The sequence below is a fragment of the Cyprinus carpio genome, chromosome A2 (genome assembly GCF_018340385.1).
Source record: "Cyprinus carpio isolate SPL01 chromosome A2, ASM1834038v1, whole genome shotgun sequence".
Taxonomy (NCBI): Eukaryota; Metazoa; Chordata; class Actinopteri; order Cypriniformes; family Cyprinidae; genus Cyprinus; species Cyprinus carpio.
The window spans coordinates 20,884,456-20,904,928 of record NC_056573.1 but is presented as its reverse complement, the minus strand read 5'-3'; the positions used below and the strand labels follow the sequence as shown (position 1 = coordinate 20,904,928).

The window sequence follows — 20,473 nt, the reverse complement described above, 5'->3', positions numbered from 1 at the left end:
GTAATTAATGGGAAATAATTTGTAAATACAGTATTTGTTAACTTTACGGGGTAAAAAATTATGTACTATGATTGTATTTATAAGTAGAATTATTATTATTAAATAAAACTAGAACTATTAAAAGCAATTCTGTTAATTGGAATAAAGCTAAAATAAAATATAAATGAAATGAAAAAATAAATTAGAAAAGTTGAAGCACAAAAATTACTGATTGAAAATAAATAAAAGCTGAACTAAACTAAAACTGAAATAAAATTTTTTACCTAAATAAGAAGAATGACAAAAGCACATGAAAAATTGTAATACATAAATAATAAAATAACACTTTTTAAAATTGTAATAACTGATAACAGATAAGAACAGGTCAGTCTGCATAGGTTGATTCATTTTGTTAGTCAATATAAAGTATACATCTGCTAATTATGTTCCTCAGAGTCATTTCCTTTATTATTAAATCTAAAATAAAACTATGGAATGTGATTCATGTGAGACATAAAATGTCACACATGCTGTGCACATTTCTAAAATGCAGGAGAACCTTGGCTGTAAACTTTCATTCAAAATCATATGAATTTTGCTACATAGTTAAAAGTCATACAATCTTTTCAAACTTCAGCCAAAACAAGAAAAGAACAGACAAAAGACATTCTATTCTCAGAATGATACAAGCAGGTGTTGCAATAAAAGCCCTAACTGACAGTTTCTTTCTTCAAACTGCCAATCCAGTCTCAAGAGCCAAATAGGAGCATGCAGTGCACGTTTGAAGTACTTACAGAGCCCTGTGCTAAAATAAATCATCTGATCTCTAACTTTGCTGAATAATCCTTTCGACACAATCATTTGCACAAATTAATCTACTGAAATGAGCGGTCACAAACTCACCTCTTTCCCTGCCAGCAATGATGGGGTGCCGTCTCACCACTTCCCCCATGCCGCATATGTTTTCTGGCGAGCTTAAAGAGCTGACAGCAAAATCAGCACGAAGAGTGCTCAAGGAGGTCCAGGAAAGGTTGAAGTTTCAGTTTAGACACACTGGAGAGATACAACTGCGGCCTGAATTATGAATGACTCTTACAAGCACAAGAAACCTTATCCTTGTCCAGGCTACAAGAACATCCATCTCAATATCTTTACGCATTACAGATTTCCAAACATCCATCAACATCTACAAAGGACAACTACAGTTACACCTTGGCAACTTGTCTGTAAACGGCAGCTAATTAAATAATTACATAATGTGAACTAGACAGTCAACAACTATTTGAAATGACTACTGTTTATATTGTTGGATAACTTCATTCTTTTCAGATAACAAGACTATATATTAATAGCCACCTCAAATGTAAATACTGAGAGATGTTCTGTATTTAATTTCATCAACTTTTGATATAAAAATATTTTTATCACATTCATATTTGTACACCAATGAGAAAAAAAGTATATAAAATCAATTTTTCAATGTCTTTTCCATGACCTATTGTAATGTTAGTTAATTTATAAATACATTTTTATGTAAATGAAAATTTACTAGACTTGGAAATCACGTTTTTGAAAAATTCCTGAGCGTGGAAACTCTTTCAAATATGAATTATTAAATATATTTAAGAATGAATAAATGTATTTAAGTATGAATTTGGTGAAAATATTTTTATATAACATATTAATGGAATGAAGTACAGAATATTTTCCCATGTTCCTAGTAAAATTAAATTTTTTAATAATAAATAACAATAATTAAAAAATACATGGAAGATCCACACACACACACACACACACATATAATTGTTATAATTATGTACAGTGTTAAATTATGTAAAAAATAATTATATAATTATGTACAATGTAACATCACCCACTATATATATATATATATATATATATATATATATACATATATATATATATATATATACATATATATATATATATATATATATATATATATATATATATATATATATATATATATATATATATATATATATATATATATAGTACGATTTATATAATCTGTCAGTCTCGCTGTTCCCATGGCCACCTTCAACCAGTACTCAAAACAAATGAAACTTCTGGAAAGCTGCTCTTGTTTCTGTGGCATAGTTTTACAATAGGATGTTCCATATCAAGTTTCTCTTGATATGGAACAGCCTGAAGCTACTTTAAACAAAAATTGCATTGCTTTAAAACAATCTGCTTCTCTTTGGCAGCTCTAAACTGACCAAATTCTGTACAAAATATAATCAGCATGCTAAGAAAGTGTGTCTTGTGAAAGCTGAGACGTCATCCCTGACCAGTGAGCAGACATTAAACATTAACCTGCTCTGTCTTCGGACTGGGTGACTTGTGTAGAAGCAGGTAACACTACAGATGACCTCTGGCAGATGGCCAGAAAGGACTATAAGGAGGTGTAGGTCAAGTTACCCTGGAATATGAATTTGTATCTAAACATAATCGTCACCTGGTTTCCATATAGGTGGTACATTAACTCAAAATCAACATATGCTTCAAGAGATGGATACTTTAATAGCTTTAAATAAAAGCAGGGAATGTTATTCTGCAACTTGATATCGAGCATATTATTGATCTCTGTAGCATGAAAGTGCCTGAGGACTCACTTTACAAACACTTACTTGTGAAACAATACTCCAATAAGCAGTACAGGGATTATAGTAAGGGTCACCATTACAACCCTTAGAAGAGCATAGGTCGTATTTTGTTTTAAGTCACATGTTATGAAATCACAGGGCTGAAATGTTAAGGACTCTAAACCCAGTGGCCTAAAGCTTTTTATTTTTTGTTCCTTTGTGGGTGTTACTTAGGGAAAAGTGAAATACTGACCGTGGAAGAGGCCAGTGTAAGAGCACTAATTTAACCAGACAACTGCTCGTACACACATTCATCTTTTTCCCTGTAGAGGATCATGGTCTGGCAAAACACTTCTGCTTTGTGCAATTGTTTTTTTTTTTTTTTTTTTTTTTTTTTGAGATCTGTTTGTAATTGTTTTCATGTACTGTACTTCTTAAAAAGTCAGAAAATACAAACAATGCAAAAATAAATTCAAAATCAGTAGTTTTCTTGTTTTCATAAGTAATTAAAGATAAATAACTGTGGGATATTCTCTTGTTTTCAGAGAATATGTTGTAAATTACATGAAGTGATATATTTATTCATTTAAAAAAATTAAAATAAAGAATTTTAATTATCCTAATAATTTTTACTTGTTTAAGCATACATACAACAAAATCTATTGATGTTAAAACTTAAAACAAGAAAAACTGAAATTCCAATGTGGTTAAAAAAAGTATATTCTCTGAAACTAGTAGATTTATCTTTCTTTAGCGAATGCAGAGATATTTTTACAATGCAAAAATACAGATTCAGAGGTTGTTTTTTTGTGCTTGTTTTTGGTCAAAAAGGACTAAGTTCATAAGTTTTATCTTAAAGAAGGATTTTATGAACAATATTAGGGTTTAACAATTCAGTCAATAATAATATAATCTACCTACACATAACTTAAGAGTCAAAACATAACTTTAAATTTAAATATGCGGATACAATTCAGTACAAAAATAAAAGCAGTAAAATGTCTCAATACATAAAAATATTTTCAAACAGTTCAATGCTACAAACACAGTTACAGTTTTGTAACTGCAACACACATATATAAACATGAGAAACAACATTATTTGGCCAAGTCTTCCTCTCCATTTATTAAATGGCCATTTTCTGAGTCCACTCTATGGTTCCAACTTTATCCTGAATATAGTGAATGTCTGTAGGTCCTCCTTTATGACGGCAGTGGGACTTATTTTAGTGAGAGGCTTATTTCTATGTATTGATATGTTCAGCATTGCATTGCATGTACCGATTATTTAAAGAACTAGGAAACTAAAAAGTGGCAAGATATTCTGTGAGGTATACCTGTCAGATTTTTAGGTAAACTGCTGTAGTTTAGTCACCATTGTCACTCCCTTTAGTAAAACTGGATGGTCTTAATATTCTTCCAGTTGTCTTAAATTTGCACAAAACACTGGCTGAAAAAACATTCAGACATTTTCCATTTGTCCATGAGGAACCTCTTTAACATACAGGTCGGCTAAAGTTAGGAAGGTCATGGGTCCACATATAGACCATGTGTCACGTCGGCTAAGCATGGCTTGTGCATAGTCATCAATAAATGTGCAAATTATGACCTTTAATTAATTGCTCCCCGACACACTCAAGAACTTGTCTCCACGGATAGCGAGTTGCAAGGATATAGTCCACGTGATCTCCATGGCTATTATCAAAGACAGTTTGTTTTCCTGTATAATAAGGCATTTTAGAGAACTGCACAATTGAATCTGTGTCCGAGGGACCGAACGCCCGACACCTTTTGTTGTTTGAACATCCCGTTTTGAGTCCAGCTGTACTTTAACTTTCCTGATCTGAGCCAAGCAGCAGTCTGGAAAATGTGAATTCTTCCACAGTGTGCTGTTGTTGTTAAATGTTTTGCCTGCCAGGAGCGACGTGCTATGATTTATCTCCTTGAAGAACCTGAAAGCAGACAATATTACAGTAATCAGATAAACGCCCACAGTACATGAAAGTCTTCAAATAGCCATTCAAAAACAATCTGAGGCCATGGTTTCGGCATGGATAGTGATGGCCAAAAAATATAGTTAAAAAGTCTTTGCATATTTGTGGTTTAGAGATTTGGATATTCCTAGTGTAATTGCTACGGGTTTATCTCTTGTTGGTCTTGTCATGACATAGCAGCGGGTCATCCAATGTGAAGTCAGATCTTTCCACAAGCATTTGGGTCATGTTTTTTCATATAACACTGACCACAACACACTTGGGACACATGAAAGAAGTTGGGCATATTCTCTCGAATGAAGGACTATCCCTGAAATTTCCAAAACAAGATTACTGTGGAATCTGACAGATGTGAGCTCAGAACCAAATTCATATGTTGAATGATACTCGGCGTGCAGAACTTCATTACTCAAGTTTATTTAAATAGTCTGGTTTACTACGATGGTTTATGAAAAGTTACCTGAAATCATATGAGTCGCCTCATGTTATTTACTTCTGTGGTTACCGAGCAAAACACAGGAAACTCAGTACAATAACACCAGAAGCACTTTAATTCAATTAACCCAGGCAACTCCAATAACTCAAGGGCTTGGATCCAGTCTCACAGAGTTAGGAGAGCAAATACTTCTGGCATAACAGTTGAAGAAACTAAAGCTGAAGAAAACCAGACACCTAAACGGTGATTAATGGGGTTTGGCTTCAAAAACAAGTAGAATGCGAATAAAAAGCTCCTTACCTACCTGGTTGCGCGTTTTGTGAGATTTCTGCAGCCAGACCCGCCACTGATCATAAAGTTTGATACTCATACCGCTGCAACCATAGGCGTGTTTGCGCACCCAGCCAAAGAACTGCTTCAAATCCCGTCGCAACGTGGAGTTCTGCTGCCCCACCTTTGAGTCACATGACCCTGTCAGCAGCCGTTCTGTGGGGCGAAAGACAAAAATCAACACGTGTCCGTCCAGGGAGACAAGCACTATCGTACACGCATCAAGCTTATCACAGATACAGAGCACAGTTTACACAGCCAACCAAACACAAGTTGGGATAAAAATAAATCCTTTTTCCATTTTAAATAAACAATAGGTTTCTGAGCTCCAGATGTGGGCCGCTCCAGAAGAGTTAATGTGCAGAGGAGTTAATCTGTTAATCTTCAGAAACAATCCTCTGAAAAAATATATCCAACACTCCCCCGTGGCTCTCTGGCAAGCCACAAAACGAGGAGATGTATGACTAAAGTAATGCATTGCATCTGCTAGTTGGTGTCTGCTGGACTGAGCATCGTCTTGGAAATATGTATCTGATTATAGGATGGACTGCACGACACGTTCAAAATGTGAAAATATGATGAAGGACAGCGAAAGCAACATCTCAATCCAACTATTCCTGCTACCATTTAACTAGTGTCGCTGGTTATATGTATTTATTCTCTATGTTGCTTTTGGCCTTTCTGTCATCTTTAATAATAAAAAAACAGGAAATAACTAGGAGACGGATTTAAATATAAGACGAGCTGGAATCAAATTCATGTCTCCCACATGAGACCCGTTGCGCAAAAAGACTGCTAGGCTATGAGTCTACAAGTCCAAGTTTAAAATAATTATAATTTCATGAACTGCATGACTGGATATTCAAATGTAATAGAAGACTTTACTTGTTAGCTTTAGTAAATACAAATAAAAATGTTTATTGTTCATGTTATTCCATTAAATTATATTATCAGACACAATTTTTGATTTTAATCATGTTAAAATTAATAAATGTTTAAATTATTATAAGATTAAAAATGCTTTAGAAGTATTTTTCATTGTTCATTAATATAGCTAACTAAGGCTTAACTTACTTTCACCAAGGTTCATTAACTTCTTCATCGTTTATGTGCATTTACATTTATTTGCGTTTTACAATGGCTTTGAACATGGATCATCCAGTCAAAATCTGTTTTATAATTAATCAACAAGTCAAATTTTGGATGTATTATTTTTTGAGTTCAAAACTCAGAAATAGTTTTCTCTAAATGTCAATATAAACTTTGCAACCTTACAAAAAAAAAAAAAAAAGCAAAGTGATATCCCTGTACTTTGATATTTACCATGGTATTTACAAAGTACTTAAAAAAAACCCCACCAACTTCCACAAAAATAGTTTCCGCTAAGTAGTTACTTTTTCAAGGATCTCTTAAATGATCTTTCTCTTACCGCTGTGCGGTGTTGAGGCTGCAGTTGGGTGACTCCAGTCACTCCAAATGCCAGCTTTCCTAGATCCCAGAATCCCTACCGGATTACAGCGCACCTGCACGAAATACACCGTGCCTGGCCGCAACCCTGCCAGCCTGCAGGAAGTCTGGTTCCCAACATCATCCACCACCTGCAGAGAAAGACACCCAAAACAGTCTGTTACATCAAACACCTACAGCGGCCATATACCACACACACACTGTTACCCTAACGGGCATATTTAATGTTCTCTATAAGAAGGAAAAAAAGCCATTCACTTTCAAAATCCTTAAGCGAGTTCAAACAAGCTCATCTACAAAGACGTAGAACAAAGACATTTCCCCCTTTTGTGCTCCTAGGGGATATACCAACATATATCAGAGACAAAGACAGGAGGTAAATAACAGGGACACACACATAAATAATTGGCCTGCCTTCTGGCTCTACATATACGCAGGGAGCACTAACACTACCCTCAGAGAAAATCTGTTATCTACTACTTATTACAGATTAAGTAATTGCACGGGTGCAGACAGCATCATCAACATGTAGACAAGGCCATTCCAGCCTCAGTGCTTCCTTCTTCCTGTGTGTTAAAGCACAGGTATATGGGATTCAAATGCAGGAATGTCGAAACGGCCTGGGCCCCCTGTAATTATTTACAATCCCGGTACCCCTGAATCAGTCCCTTTCCACAGTCCATTTCCAGACTCACATTTCAAAAACTACAAACACGGTTAATATGCATGGCTCCGTAATCCGAGGACCATCATTACTATTGGAACGTGATGAGTGGCAGAATGTTAACATCATCAGGTTGCCTTGTAACAGGCACGCTGGGTAATTATTTCCCACCGCACAGGCTATGTAAGCAATCTGTGGGGTTGAGAACGGCCCAGGCGATAATCCACCCCTCTTAACGGGTTTTTAGAACAATAGATTGTCTTCTGTGATGTGTTTTTGATGGTCACTGTCATATTTGGACTTTGTTAACTATGTAAGACTGTGCAACTGACAGCACAATGATGGGTAAGCGAAAAAAAAAATATGTAACCCAACTCTGCCCAGCTTCAGATGGAAACCTGCCAACTGATTGGATCCATATGAGCGAAATGGGGACAGCGAAAGCTTAAGTTTATTTGAAGCCCTAAAGTTTAGCCGGACTCTTCCATGGCCAGAGGACTGGAAACCATGTGCTGTTCTGCTACAGCTGGAAATGACGTTTCGGACAAGTAATACAAACACCTCAAATTCTACTGAAACATGACTGTTATCTTTTGAACCGCTCTAATTAATCATTGTGCCACTCTGCAAATGCTTTAAAATTGAGAAACTGACACTTATTTACAAGCATACACAGTTTGCATTACAAAACAAATGGGTGTGAAAGTGGGAAGATGGTAAAAGTAATCAGAATAACGGGCAACGTAGAGAGTATTGAGCGAGCCGATGACGTGTGCTCATTGGTCGAGAGTGCTACTGTACCTTCCAGTCACTGCTTTCCTCCAGTCTGTATCTGATCTGGTATTTGGCCTGAAAGAGGAAGTCTTTTAGTGCAGGCGGTGTCCCCCAGCGCACGGTCAGCTGGTCCTCCAGGTCACCCACTCGGCTCACAGTCACGTCAGTCGGTGGGTCTGTCGTCACTGAGAGGAAACGACACAAACAACATGTGATAAGGTTGGAGTCACTGCAACAAAAGACCTCATTGTAACTTATTCTTGAAATCTTGATCTGGAATTTGAATTGAAATGACACGGAACAGCAGTTTATCAAACTGCAATTCGACAAATTCGACAAGTTTTCTTCCACCCTGATTCACAAACATTAATTTATTAAGTATTATGAAATATCTATCAATCATCCACTCATGCATCCATTCATCCATTACTGAAATTCTTATGAATTTGTATTCAGTTTCATTACTTCTTTACATTGAAATTACAATGCTGCACCTTATGAATTTTAGGTTTCTATGTAATAAAGTGGTTAAAAGTGTCACGCCTCAATTCTTGAACTGGAATTTGAATTGGAATGACGAAAAGGATTTTTTTGTTTAGCAATTTAAATGAAGAAATAAAGGTTTTTTTCCCCACCCTGTTCCACAAAAGTTAATTTTTTTAATATTATGAACTATATAAAATAAATACATATTTCTATAAGAGGCATTTCAAACATCTATCTATCTTACAATTACATTCTGCATCTTTTTTATGAATTTCAGCTCTTTGTGAAAATTGGTTTAAATCGTGTCATGTCAGTCTCCACAAATAATTGTACAGAAAACACAGAATAGATACGGTCATCACAATTTACGTCTGTCTAAAATTACTGATTAATATATAGTTCTGATCTCGTGGATATCTAGTTCACTCGCTACAAATTTGTATCAAGTCTGTTTTTAAGAAAAAACCTTACTTACTCTGGTAAGTTTTGTAAAATTAGCCAGTCACAAACTTTTGCCATTTTTTGTATGCAATATGCACTAGCTGATCAGTGAACAAACTTTGGGCGGTCTGCAAGCCGAGACTAGAGACTATTTCTTGATCTTGTGATTCAACTAAGATGAAACAAAGGCTGCTTCTCGATATTCAAGCTGACTAATTGTTCTGTATTTTTCCGCTTTGCCTGCATTTTGTTCAGGCTGCTATAAAATAATTTAGTACTGATATTGCTTCAAATTCTAAGTAATTGGAGTTCTCTTGGATCTCAAAGCTGTTGTTTAATTAACTGGTAACTTAGATGAGCATTGTCTCTGTTGCTAAGGAGGTGGAGGCACTAGGTGTGGTGGCTGTGTCATGACTATGGCATGTTTCGAGGAGCACCCACCTTCCTCTTAATGCCCTTTCCATTCAAAATCACCCTGCCTCCCCCTTCAGGTACAGTTACACTGATTTACACTCACAGGATATAAAAGTTTATAACCTTAAACTTAAGTGTGTGTTCAAACTATTTTAGTTTAATTGCAAATACTTTCTAATGTCTTGCCAAGACAAAATGCCCCCCGACTTAAGTCCTAACAATTCTAATTCCATTTTTATGAAGATGTTTGCTGTATAAAATGTCTGTTTGAAGAGATTATGTGCAAGCTTGGCCTGCACTCAAAGCACATAAGATCTTAAGAATTCAACAAAACAGATTTCCACCTATTCCAGTCAGATTGCTAAACGGTAGCCCCAGGCAGGTCATGGTAATGGGATTAGCGAAAAACTTCATAAAAGTTCCATTCGACTGTAAAGGAAGGCTTTGCAGGTATGTGTGAGTAGGTGGGTAGATACTGTATGAGGCAAAGGGATACTGACGCTGCGATGGACCGCTGCAATTCGTCATGCCTCCACCCAGTTTTTACAAGGAGTGGCGCTCTCACGTTGCACGTGGTCTCCTCGTATTGTGTGCTGCCCATGAAGAGAACACCTGGGGCTGGGGTCAAAGGTCACGCACACTCACCCACGTCTAAGATATCCAAGTAGATGATGTCAGACGTTGCGGTTCCGAGTTGGTTGGAGGCCTCCACCCATATCTCGTAGGGTGTGAAGAGGGCGAGGTCGCGGGGGATGTAGCATGTGTACGGCTCTCCAGCGCTATAGTCCTCACACTCCTTTTCTCGTCCATACCACCTATAGGTGCACAAACATGCTTTATTTTCTGATGCATACCAACAACTGCGTGGACACAATACGTTTGCAGTGATACGTCCGTAATCTATTGTGGGTTCCCTATATGGAGGCTTTTAATGTTAAGAGCCAATGGACAAGCCAATCATATAGCCTCAAATGTGGGAATGATTCCTTAATTATGGCTTATTCCTTCTGGTATGGTAATGGGAATGTGAAAAATTGTTGTGTGGAATCTGCATTCCATCTGCTCATTGGGCATGAAAGCCAATTATTAATTAAAAAGCCTAAAAAATAAATATAAAAATAACATATAAAATGCAAAAGATAATACTACAGCACACAAAAAAATGTTTTGAATAATTTTAAATATTTAGAAGTAATTTTTTATATGATTTTGCCTGTCACAAATAAAAAGTGTATGGCATGTGCCCATCAGGAGGGATTAGCACAGATGGTTGGTTTGAGACATCCTTAAACATCCTTCCACTGTCCAACAGTGAATGGGCATGTAAGAACATGACATATACAAACAAGATAAGGCGTGAATTTGGGAAGAGGCATTGACATGAGTGTGAATGACCTGTGGCACTGACCTGAGCTTATATTTGAGTGTGTATTTTGTCTTGATGAAGGTTTCCCCCTGGCCCCCAGGGGCCCATCTACAGGTGAGGTCTTTGGTGTTCCTGGACCAGCAGGTAAGATCCACGGGTTTCTCAGGAGGCACTAAAAAACAGACAAGGACAATGAGTTTTCACTTAGCTGTCAAAGTGAGTTAGTGGAAAGTGACTCATGCCTCTCATAACACCTCATTAAAGGTACATGCTGTAAATGCTGAGGTAGTACAGAAAATCTGTCAAAAATAGTTGCTTGTTTTGAAGTGAACATGAAACAGTGTATGAAATACAAAAAAAAAATAAATTGCAAAAATGAAGGAAGAGACTTGATTTTATTGAACTGAAAATATATATATTTGTATTTGATTTAAATATTATATACATATAATAATTTTATAATTTCATTCTATATAGTATACTATTATTTTTTATAATTTAATAATTTTAGTTAGATGACAGAAAGATAGATACACAGAAAGACAGCAAGGATGCATTAAACTGAAAAAAAAAAAAATATATATATATATATATATATATTTAAAAAATATATAATATAATTACTTATAATTAATTATATAAATAATAATAATAAAATTAGAGATAATAATATAAATAATAATACAAAAATATACCAATACATTAAACTAATTAGAAATGACAAACACTTTCACCACTTTTTTTACATTCTATACATCAATAAATTATGAAGAAATGTATAAGCAACACTTTTTCAACCATTTTATATTTTAAAACAAATCTAAAATGTTTCTTGAGAACCAAATCAGCATTTTGAAATGAATGATTTGTGAATGATCATGTGATAGGAGTACATTTCAATTTTTTTTTTTTACAAATTGTAATAATATTACTGTTTTACTATATTTTTTGATCAAATAAAAAAAATAGAAAACAAGCAAGAAACATTAAGTTTTGATGAAATATTATGAATACTAACTTTTTTGGAATAATGTGCACAAATGAATCATTCACAATGAGACGAGGAACGTGTATTAAGAAAGTAAATAGGGTCAATTTTGACTTTGTGTTGACTTTAAATATTTTCAATAATGGATGAGTGTCTTCAGCTGTCATCCTCATTTAAGTTCAGGAATGGGGCCAAGATTCCATTCAGCTGAGAACAAAAAACACTGCGTCTAAGTGTAAGACTGTGATTATATGAACCAAACCTTACAGAGGAGACCTCAGAGACATAGAGAGCTTGAGTCAACATAGCACTTCACACACACATACACACACACACACACACACACACACACACACACACACACACACACACTTATCGTAACCACATCTCTCCATTTCTGGCTTTCAATCTTTTTTCCAAATGACCAGACACTCGCTTCCTTGACTTTGTCTCGCTCTTGTGTGTGTGTCTGTGTTTGTAATTTTCCATACTGCCACCATTCCATGTAACTTGACAAATGCGGTACATTTGTTCCGTCATACATGTCAGTCGAGGAAAGCGCCTATAATGGACCACACAGGTGCTAAAAGCATAACAGTAGAGCAGATAGCTATCTTAAGGGGCTTAAACAACTCTCGAGTTCATTGGTGGACAGGCAGAAAACATTAAATACTGCAACAACTGTGGCTCAGTGGCAGGGGGTCAATTCATAAAGACTGTCTAATTCTTCCACGTCTGACCCATATTCCCCAAGGCTCCAGGCTTACCCACAAAACCCATTTAACTGTATTTAAGTTTGATGCGTGCACATTCGCCAATTAAACACACTTGGTAGTTGTACAGGAGCCTAGAGTAAATACGAACAATATGGTAGACGGACTCACTGCCAACATAGATGCAGGAGCCGGCCAGCACATGACCCCCGCTGTTATGGCACACGAGGTTGTCTCCGGAGCGTTGGCGGGACCCGGAGAGACGCGGGAGGGTGACACTGAGCACAGTGGGGCTCAGAACGCTGTAGGTGCTGCTGGGAAGACGCTTTCCGTTCAGAGTCCAGTAGAGTGAGCCTGCGTGAACGCCGTGGTCTGGATTCACTGAGCATGTGGCTGTCAGACTGGAGCCGATTGGAAGGGCCGGGTCTTGAGGGTAGATTGTAGCCACCTCTGAGGGAGGGCGAGATAAAGCAGGTTAGTGCTGGAAAGAGGCAGCATGGTTATTATGGGCTGTCTGGTTATGGGTGAGCTCACATGATATATGACGTTAAAGGAGGAGACAGACCGACCTCATGACTAACACATCAAAAAAGTTGAGAGTGACAGCCTAAATCAAAGTAATGCTGGGAACGCAAGAAGATCACAAAAGGAGATAATATCCATTTACTATAAGAAGGGAACACATAGAGTCAAATGGTTCCTTTTTATTTGACTGTACATAATCTCCCTTATTAGATGCTGTTTTCTAAATAAATAAATAAATATTAAATAAATATATGCACAAGAAACATTGGCTTAAAGGTTATTTTGTGAGAAAAAGTGTGAAAAGAGTCAGCGTTTAAATACACCTATGGTTTAGTGTTCATTCCAAAAAATATTTTACCATTAAAGGCACAAAATAATAATAATAATTGAACATTAAATAAATATATGCACATGAAATATTGGTTTGAGATTATTTTGTTATGTGAGAGAAAGAAAAAAAAAAGATATAAAACTGGCCAAGTGATGAGAAAAAAATGAAGCAAAATGTAAACAATATTGTTTGTCAGGGTCAAACTTTAAATATTCATCTGTTCCTGATAGCTGCCTGAATTTCGTGTAATTTCTATTAGGTTTGACATCTATCACTGCACTGAACAATCCCAGATAATTAGTGTAACAGGTACTCACATACAATTATAATTTTGTAAACCCTTTTGAGTTCATTATCACCCTTGTAATATGAAATTTGGAATCCCTCAAAAAAATGTGTCAGTGCAGCACAATTGAGTAATAGAGGTGATGAGAGAACTGTCGTGTGATTACGTGTAATTACATCAAGATGGATAGATAAACTAACCTTAAAAGAGAGATTACATAATCAACACACACTCAGACCGAGCGGAAAGGGTGACATTTTTCTCCATAACAAAAGGAAAAGATACAAATCAGTTGTTTTAATTTATAGCATTAATGAAACAGAATCATGATACGGCCTGGTATTACTCTTCGCAAGGTGTGTTTTGATTTAAGTGGATTAAAAAAAAATCTGACTTGAAAACATTTCACTTCAAACCCTTTAATGACAGGGGCAATTACAAGTATTTACAGCATGTGTCTGAATAGGAAATGAGCAGTAAGATATTTGGTTTCAGGTGAGAAGGTCTCATGAAGTAAGCCTGTAACCTGTCATCACTAATGCAACGCCGAGAGAAACTCAGTAAAGCCTGGATCTTACCGCTGAGATGGTGAACAACTGGACCATCCTTTGGACATTCACACCCGTGTTGTCAAACTGCAATGACCTTTTAAAGGGTTACTTCTGTCTACACATTTTTTTTCCTTTTAACTCCGTTTATATTTCACTGAGGCTTTTGCGTTTAATGTTACGGCAAAAATGCTTTTGCATTTAATGTTACCTAGAGGAGAGGGGAGTGTATTCTGTCAGTGGCTGTATTGCACTTCACTTTCTAAATCCCCTGCCTGGCACTGAGGGTGTGAATGAGGCAATACTTAATTAGATGTAATTAGTCTCAATTTTCCCTTCCACCAACACCTCGGAATGTCACGTAAGGGGAATGTGCTAAACGTTTGCATTGTAAATGTATTTCACAATAGCTATTAATAATTTAGCCCTTTGTTATTTACAGCTCAATTATGCCCTTTGATCCTGTTACATTGTTCTCTATTCATTAAAAGTAAATTAAACTTTCACAAACACCTATATTTCACCAATACCAAAAGTAGCTATTAACAGAATCCATCGTCTCTGTGATAGAGTTGACTTGACCTGAACTTTTCATTCAGTTGCATATGCATTACAGAAATAAGCTTTAAGAAACATGATGTCAGGGTTTTGTTGTGGTTCATAAGGCTGAGCCCTCCACCTGTTAAATTAATAATGCTCTGACCTTTTGAAATTTGAACCCTTAGCATGCTTTTTCAGTATAGTTCAATATATTGCACCGATACAGATATCATCAGTTGTTCAATTCGTTAAACCAGGCAATTTAAAAAGACAACAGCATTGCAATGTAAATAAAACACTGAATGCTGTTTTCTTAAAATTTGTATACAGGTCAATGGCATTCAGATCTATTAAATTTATTAAAAATGCATTAGAAATGCAAAGACAAATTTAAATTCTATGATGAACTTTTTCAAGAGCTCAAGCATTTGAATTACAACATAAACAAAACAACTTTTGTTTTGAGCTAAAAATGAACTTAATATATAATAATAATATTACTAAGAAAATTTGATCATTTTGAAATTTTGTTGTTCTTAATGTAGATTGTAAAAAAAGATTTTTTTTTTTCTTAAAATGTTGGAAAACCCTGTCCACCAGATTAATGTCCGGGGTAACCCACATGTAAACATCCAATTTCAGTTTTAATGTGACATGAAAATCATTAAAAAAAAATAATTATATCACAGAGAAGATCCATCTAAACCATCATGCCTTGTGTGTAAAGATTATTACGTTTTTAAAATATATTATTATTTTTGCTTATAAAAACAGATGTTTTGTTTAGGTAAAAATGATAACCATTGTTTTGCTGGAAAAACACCCCCCTACCAATAAAAATAAACATTACAAGAACATGGCACGTTATTGACCTATACATAAAAATATTCTGTTTTGCAGATGCTGGATAGTTAAAAATTTACTTAGAGGATTTTGTTTTATTATCACTGTAAATAACTTAATTTACATTGTACTGGAGTTTTAACTTTTTATCTATTCTATCTACTAATATAAATTCAATAGCCTACTAAACGCGTCAAGTTCCGAAACAAACCCCATTCGATGAAGAAGGTACGTAAGAACACATGTAACACAGACACACACTTATAGAGAGAGGGCTATAAATGTACTCACGGGTGGAAGACGACAACACGCCGGCAGCACAGTGGAGCAAAAACAATAACCAGATCATCTTACGAAATAAGTTCGCTTCTTTTTTAGTACAAGAGAGTGTATTTGGACTATGCAGGAATATTTGATCCACGCATGCCACACCGAGTCCAGCTCCAGTGCACCCGAAGAGTTGATCTCAGCGTCAGTTCCTGAGCTGCTGGCGTCTCACGGATGTTCCAGAAGACTGAACTTTAAACAATATCCGTCAAATGTTCAGTTGATGCCACGGTGCATTCGTCCTCTTCATTTACTTTTGGCATCGTTTACCGTGCTGAGGCTCTCCACTGCTAGGAAACATCCAAGTTTATACTTTGCAAGCTCCTCCCATGTCTACCCACATAGTTCCAAGTCATTTTTGCCTCTTTCGTTTTATTCCTCCCTTCCTTCTGTCTGTGCCCTCCTCTTGTCTCAAGCAGGTTTTGTATCTAGAACAGTGTAATATCTGTTTCCTGATGAATCCCGAAGTTTTAGCCTACCTGTGGGCCAGAAGAATCTCTTGATAGGAAATCTTACCTTCAGCCTTATTATGGGCAGTCATTTAAGGTTGAGCAGTTAGATTCTTTGACAACTGACTGTAAAAAGTAACAATTTAACTCACCTTCTGTATACCCTTGTCTCTGGCATGTCTCTTATACATATTATTATATTTTAACAGAATGGAATTAAGGGAGATAATGTGACTCTAAATACTCTTTTCTGTATTCCAAATGTTCTATGGAATATAAAAAGAAAATACATGTTATTTTGATTATATTTTATAGCATTTTGCCAATTATTTTGATATGAAAAAAGTGTAATAACAATTATGTAAATATATAATATAAATATATTTATAATATAAATATAGATTAGATAGCTATAGGCATGAATGTAATAAAACTACAACTATAAACAATTATACAGAGAAAGAATTATATTGACAGAATAATAATAAAATAATTTCTGTTAACATCTGAGCAATCATACTGCTAAAATAAAATAAATTGCATTAAACAGAATCATTTAAAATAAAAAATACAAGAGAATACATTTCCAAAAACATGAAAAGCTTAAAACTTTTTATTAGTTATTTATTTATTTGCTGTAAAAAGTTTAAATCAATGGAAAATGATCAATTCAATACCAACGCCTAAAAGTTGTCATGACTAATGTTTGACTAATGGTGGTTATGAGCAGTTGGAGACGTGGTCCTAGTCATTGAGTCACCCTCTCGGTGAGAAAATATATTTTGAAACAATAACCATGACAGTCAGTTCGCCTGTGGGTCAGCAAGCCACAAAGCGGCACTTTATCTGTTGTAGAAAAAATGCTTGTTAATACCGGGTTTACCGTTAGTTCCTCGCTGGTTCTGTCTCGTAAATGAGTGAGTGGACTTCCTTTCCAGTTATCACCATACAATGCTATAACAAGAGGGATGTCATCCAAAGTCTGTGAATGGGGACAAAGACCATTCATCTCACAGAGCCCTCAAGGGAAGGGAGAGCACATTCATTAATTCTGCCTTTATTCTATAACTTCATGCATATGTCTTCTAAAAGGCTGGTCTGCACTTCTAAACACCTGGTTCCTAAATATATTCTACACTTCTAAACAGTTTACTCATGCATATGGATCATGTCTGAGTCAATGCATTCTTAAGAACGATCTATCATATCGCACCTCAGGAAATTTACATTTTCTAATCAAGATGTTGTAATCACAAGAACCTCAGTAGGTTTGAGATAAATGAAAGCCGTACAAACGGATTAACAAGGTATAATTATTTGTGAATGAAGTAGCTGTTCCTGGGAAACACACGCCTGGAGGAACTGACATGCATGGTCATTTTACACAGAAATAAGCTCCAGATATCAGAGGAAATTGTCTTACTATCATCTGCCTCAGATCTTTGAGTCTTTAGGAATATAATCCAGTCCATTAAATGACTTTGGATCAATTTGAAGGGGCGAGAGTGATTATACTTTTCGCTAAATCCTAAAAGATGGGAAAATAATCCAAAACATTAGCTATGCAGATCAACTACAGGAGAGGAAGAAAAGGAGTTCCTCCAGTATTACAGTATCTGAGTGATGTGTTGAAAGAGTTCTGCTTTGGAGACAGAACAACAAAGATAGTTAGAAACAGAAAAGCAAACAAGAACTTCCTCTGGGCAAACGAATTACAACGTAAATCTCTCAGCCAATTCACTGACCGCATCTGATTGGACACATACCCAGCTAGGTGATGCCTATCCAGAACATGACTTAGACTTCAAGGAATTGTCTGTATCTAAGAGGACATTTATCCTCCAGAAGCCTGTTCTGAGACAGCACAACACACCATAATGAGACAGGGAAGCATTGATTACTGGGACCCTGTGATTTAGTGGGTGAGCTCTGGCATGTGGAACAAATTATCCCACCATAAAGATTTCAGGGGGAATTCTCTTCGGGACTGAGGCCTGGACTCACAGCATTCAAGCCGAGTGTGAAAGTATTGGCTGCTTTGTTTTGAAGCACTCCAAGGAACCCAGATTTGACATGCAGTAATATAATGATGATTACCCAAAGGGGGGTTAAACCTTAGTCCAACACACCTCAGCATTTTATGTCCAATCAACTAGGCCGACACAGAAACCCTCTCAAAAATGTCTGGAAAGCTGGGAGAGGCTCCAGTTCTGTGAAACATGTGCTGAAATCACTGTAAATCAAGCAATTTCCTCTTAATACACAGAGACAGTCACTGACCCCAGCAGTACAATCCTCACTGATTGGGAGAAAATGTTTGTTTGAAGTAGGGTCAAAGCATTTCCAGATTCAGTTAAGCTTTGTTTATATTGTAATGTATGTTACAACGCATTATTTCTTTAAAGAATGGATAAATGTGAATTAACATGGAATGAACAGTCAAAGAAATACAAATCAGATCACCGTTTCTGATGGATACCCCTGACATAGTTTCTAAAGCCAGAGAAGCACCTTTGGCACCCCCCCCCCCCCCCCCCCCCCCCCACCCCGCCAATAATGCATGACAGATGTACAGTATATCAACCATACACCCGGTGATGGCAAGATCTTGCAATTGTGAAGCCAAAATTCCCAAGAGTCTTAGAGTTGTTAACTTGCTCTGTCTACTCATTCCATCTGGATTCAATGTGCTGGGTGAAATGCATCGACAATCAAACAAGAAATGGGTTGAGAATGTATATTTCACCATTCATTCTCTTCCTTTGCCAATTCTTCATTCATTCCCCAAATGCTGTACTTACTTCCCCTATCCTTTTTAGGTTAAGCAAATCTTGCAATATTTCCTACACTACTGGCATGTGTATAGTCATATCTGTGCCATATTGTACTCTTTGTGAAAATGAAAATATTTGGAAGATTTACTGTTCAATTCAAATTCATGACTCAAAGACCTAAATATCTCAACATGCCCCTGATATGCTTACGAAAAAACTAAAGTAAAATGAGATTTTAAAGTCAGTGCATAATATGAACATATATGTACGGAAGTCTGAAAAATAATGCATAAATAAAAACAATTCAGTGGTCTTTTACATGCTCTAATTGTTCTGATGCTGTTCAGATTTTTAATTAGACACAATGATACTCAAAGCTTTTATTATGCACTTTCCTCAATATTATGATCAGCTATCTGATAGTATAACAACAGTTACAAAGACCACTAGTCGCAGTGCACTATTAAAGTAAATCTAGGCAACTGAGCTTCATGTTATTCAAAAACAACCATTAGAGGGAGCACAAACACAATGTATTTAAATCAATTTGAGAATTATTTTCAGGATTAAGGATTATAGAAATGAGAATTTTACAACTGGTAATACAGTCTCTAAAGTTATCAGGCTATTCAAATCATCTTAACTAGCATATAAAACTAACATGTTATTAAGCAAATTTTCAATGCTAAAAAATTTAAAAGTTTCATTTGGTTACTCTTTTTTATGCTGACTAATCAATATGCAAATTATTTTGATACACATTACATTTTGAAGCAATCAAACTCAATGGGTTTCAAATAATAAAAATAATAAATGAGAAACAAGTAGGGAGGGTTGCATAATGGGAGGAGCGGGTGTCTTTAAAAAAAAGTGCTGCGCATGCAGGGCTATCAGTCAGTCTCATGTTCTGCTGTGTCACTGTGTGCTTTTTTATTCTCTTGGCACTGTGTAAGTGAAAGAGCACACCTGATGTCCTGCACACATTGCAAAGAAGCAGTGTGCATATTATACAAGCATAGGGCAAAGTCCATTATCTTCTTGTGCAATATGAAAGAACACCAAATAACAATTGCACCTGTCCTCAAAGGCAAATTATGATAATTGATTGTAATTCTAAACAGTTTTACTGTACCAAAGTGTGCACAGTAAGTGTTAAAAGGTGTTATGTTAAAGATAAGTAGATTATTATAATT

General features: G+C 35.9%; 1 protein-coding gene across 3 annotated transcripts; it reads right to left on the bottom strand.

The window, feature by feature from the left end:
* Positions 1-3,309: 3,309 nt before the first annotated feature.
* Positions 3,310-19,003, bottom strand: LOC109099638 (cytokine receptor-like factor 1). Of its 3 annotated transcripts, none has more exons than XM_042777953.1 (10): positions 17,390-19,003; positions 16,659-16,772; positions 16,022-16,536; positions 12,829-13,107; positions 10,999-11,128; positions 10,236-10,405; positions 8,277-8,434; positions 6,774-6,942; positions 5,315-5,500; positions 3,310-4,536 (listed from the first exon to the last, which is right to left on the bottom strand). In XM_042777953.1, exons 3-10 carry the CDS (start codon positions 16,077-16,079, stop codon positions 4,520-4,522), a joined length of 1,167 nt encoding a protein of 388 aa, XP_042633887.1. In that variant the 5' UTR covers positions 16,080-16,536; positions 16,659-16,772; positions 17,390-19,003; the 3' UTR covers positions 3,310-4,519. The 3 variants fall into 3 exon arrangements, with proteins under 3 accessions (XP_042633887.1, XP_042633873.1, XP_042633881.1); XM_042777939.1 differs by having other exon boundaries at positions 3,312-4,536; positions 5,319-5,500; positions 17,390-19,002; XM_042777947.1 differs by having other exon boundaries at positions 3,312-4,536; positions 5,319-5,500; positions 16,022-16,772; positions 17,390-19,002.
* Between the last annotated feature and the right edge of the window lie 1,470 nt (positions 19,004-20,473).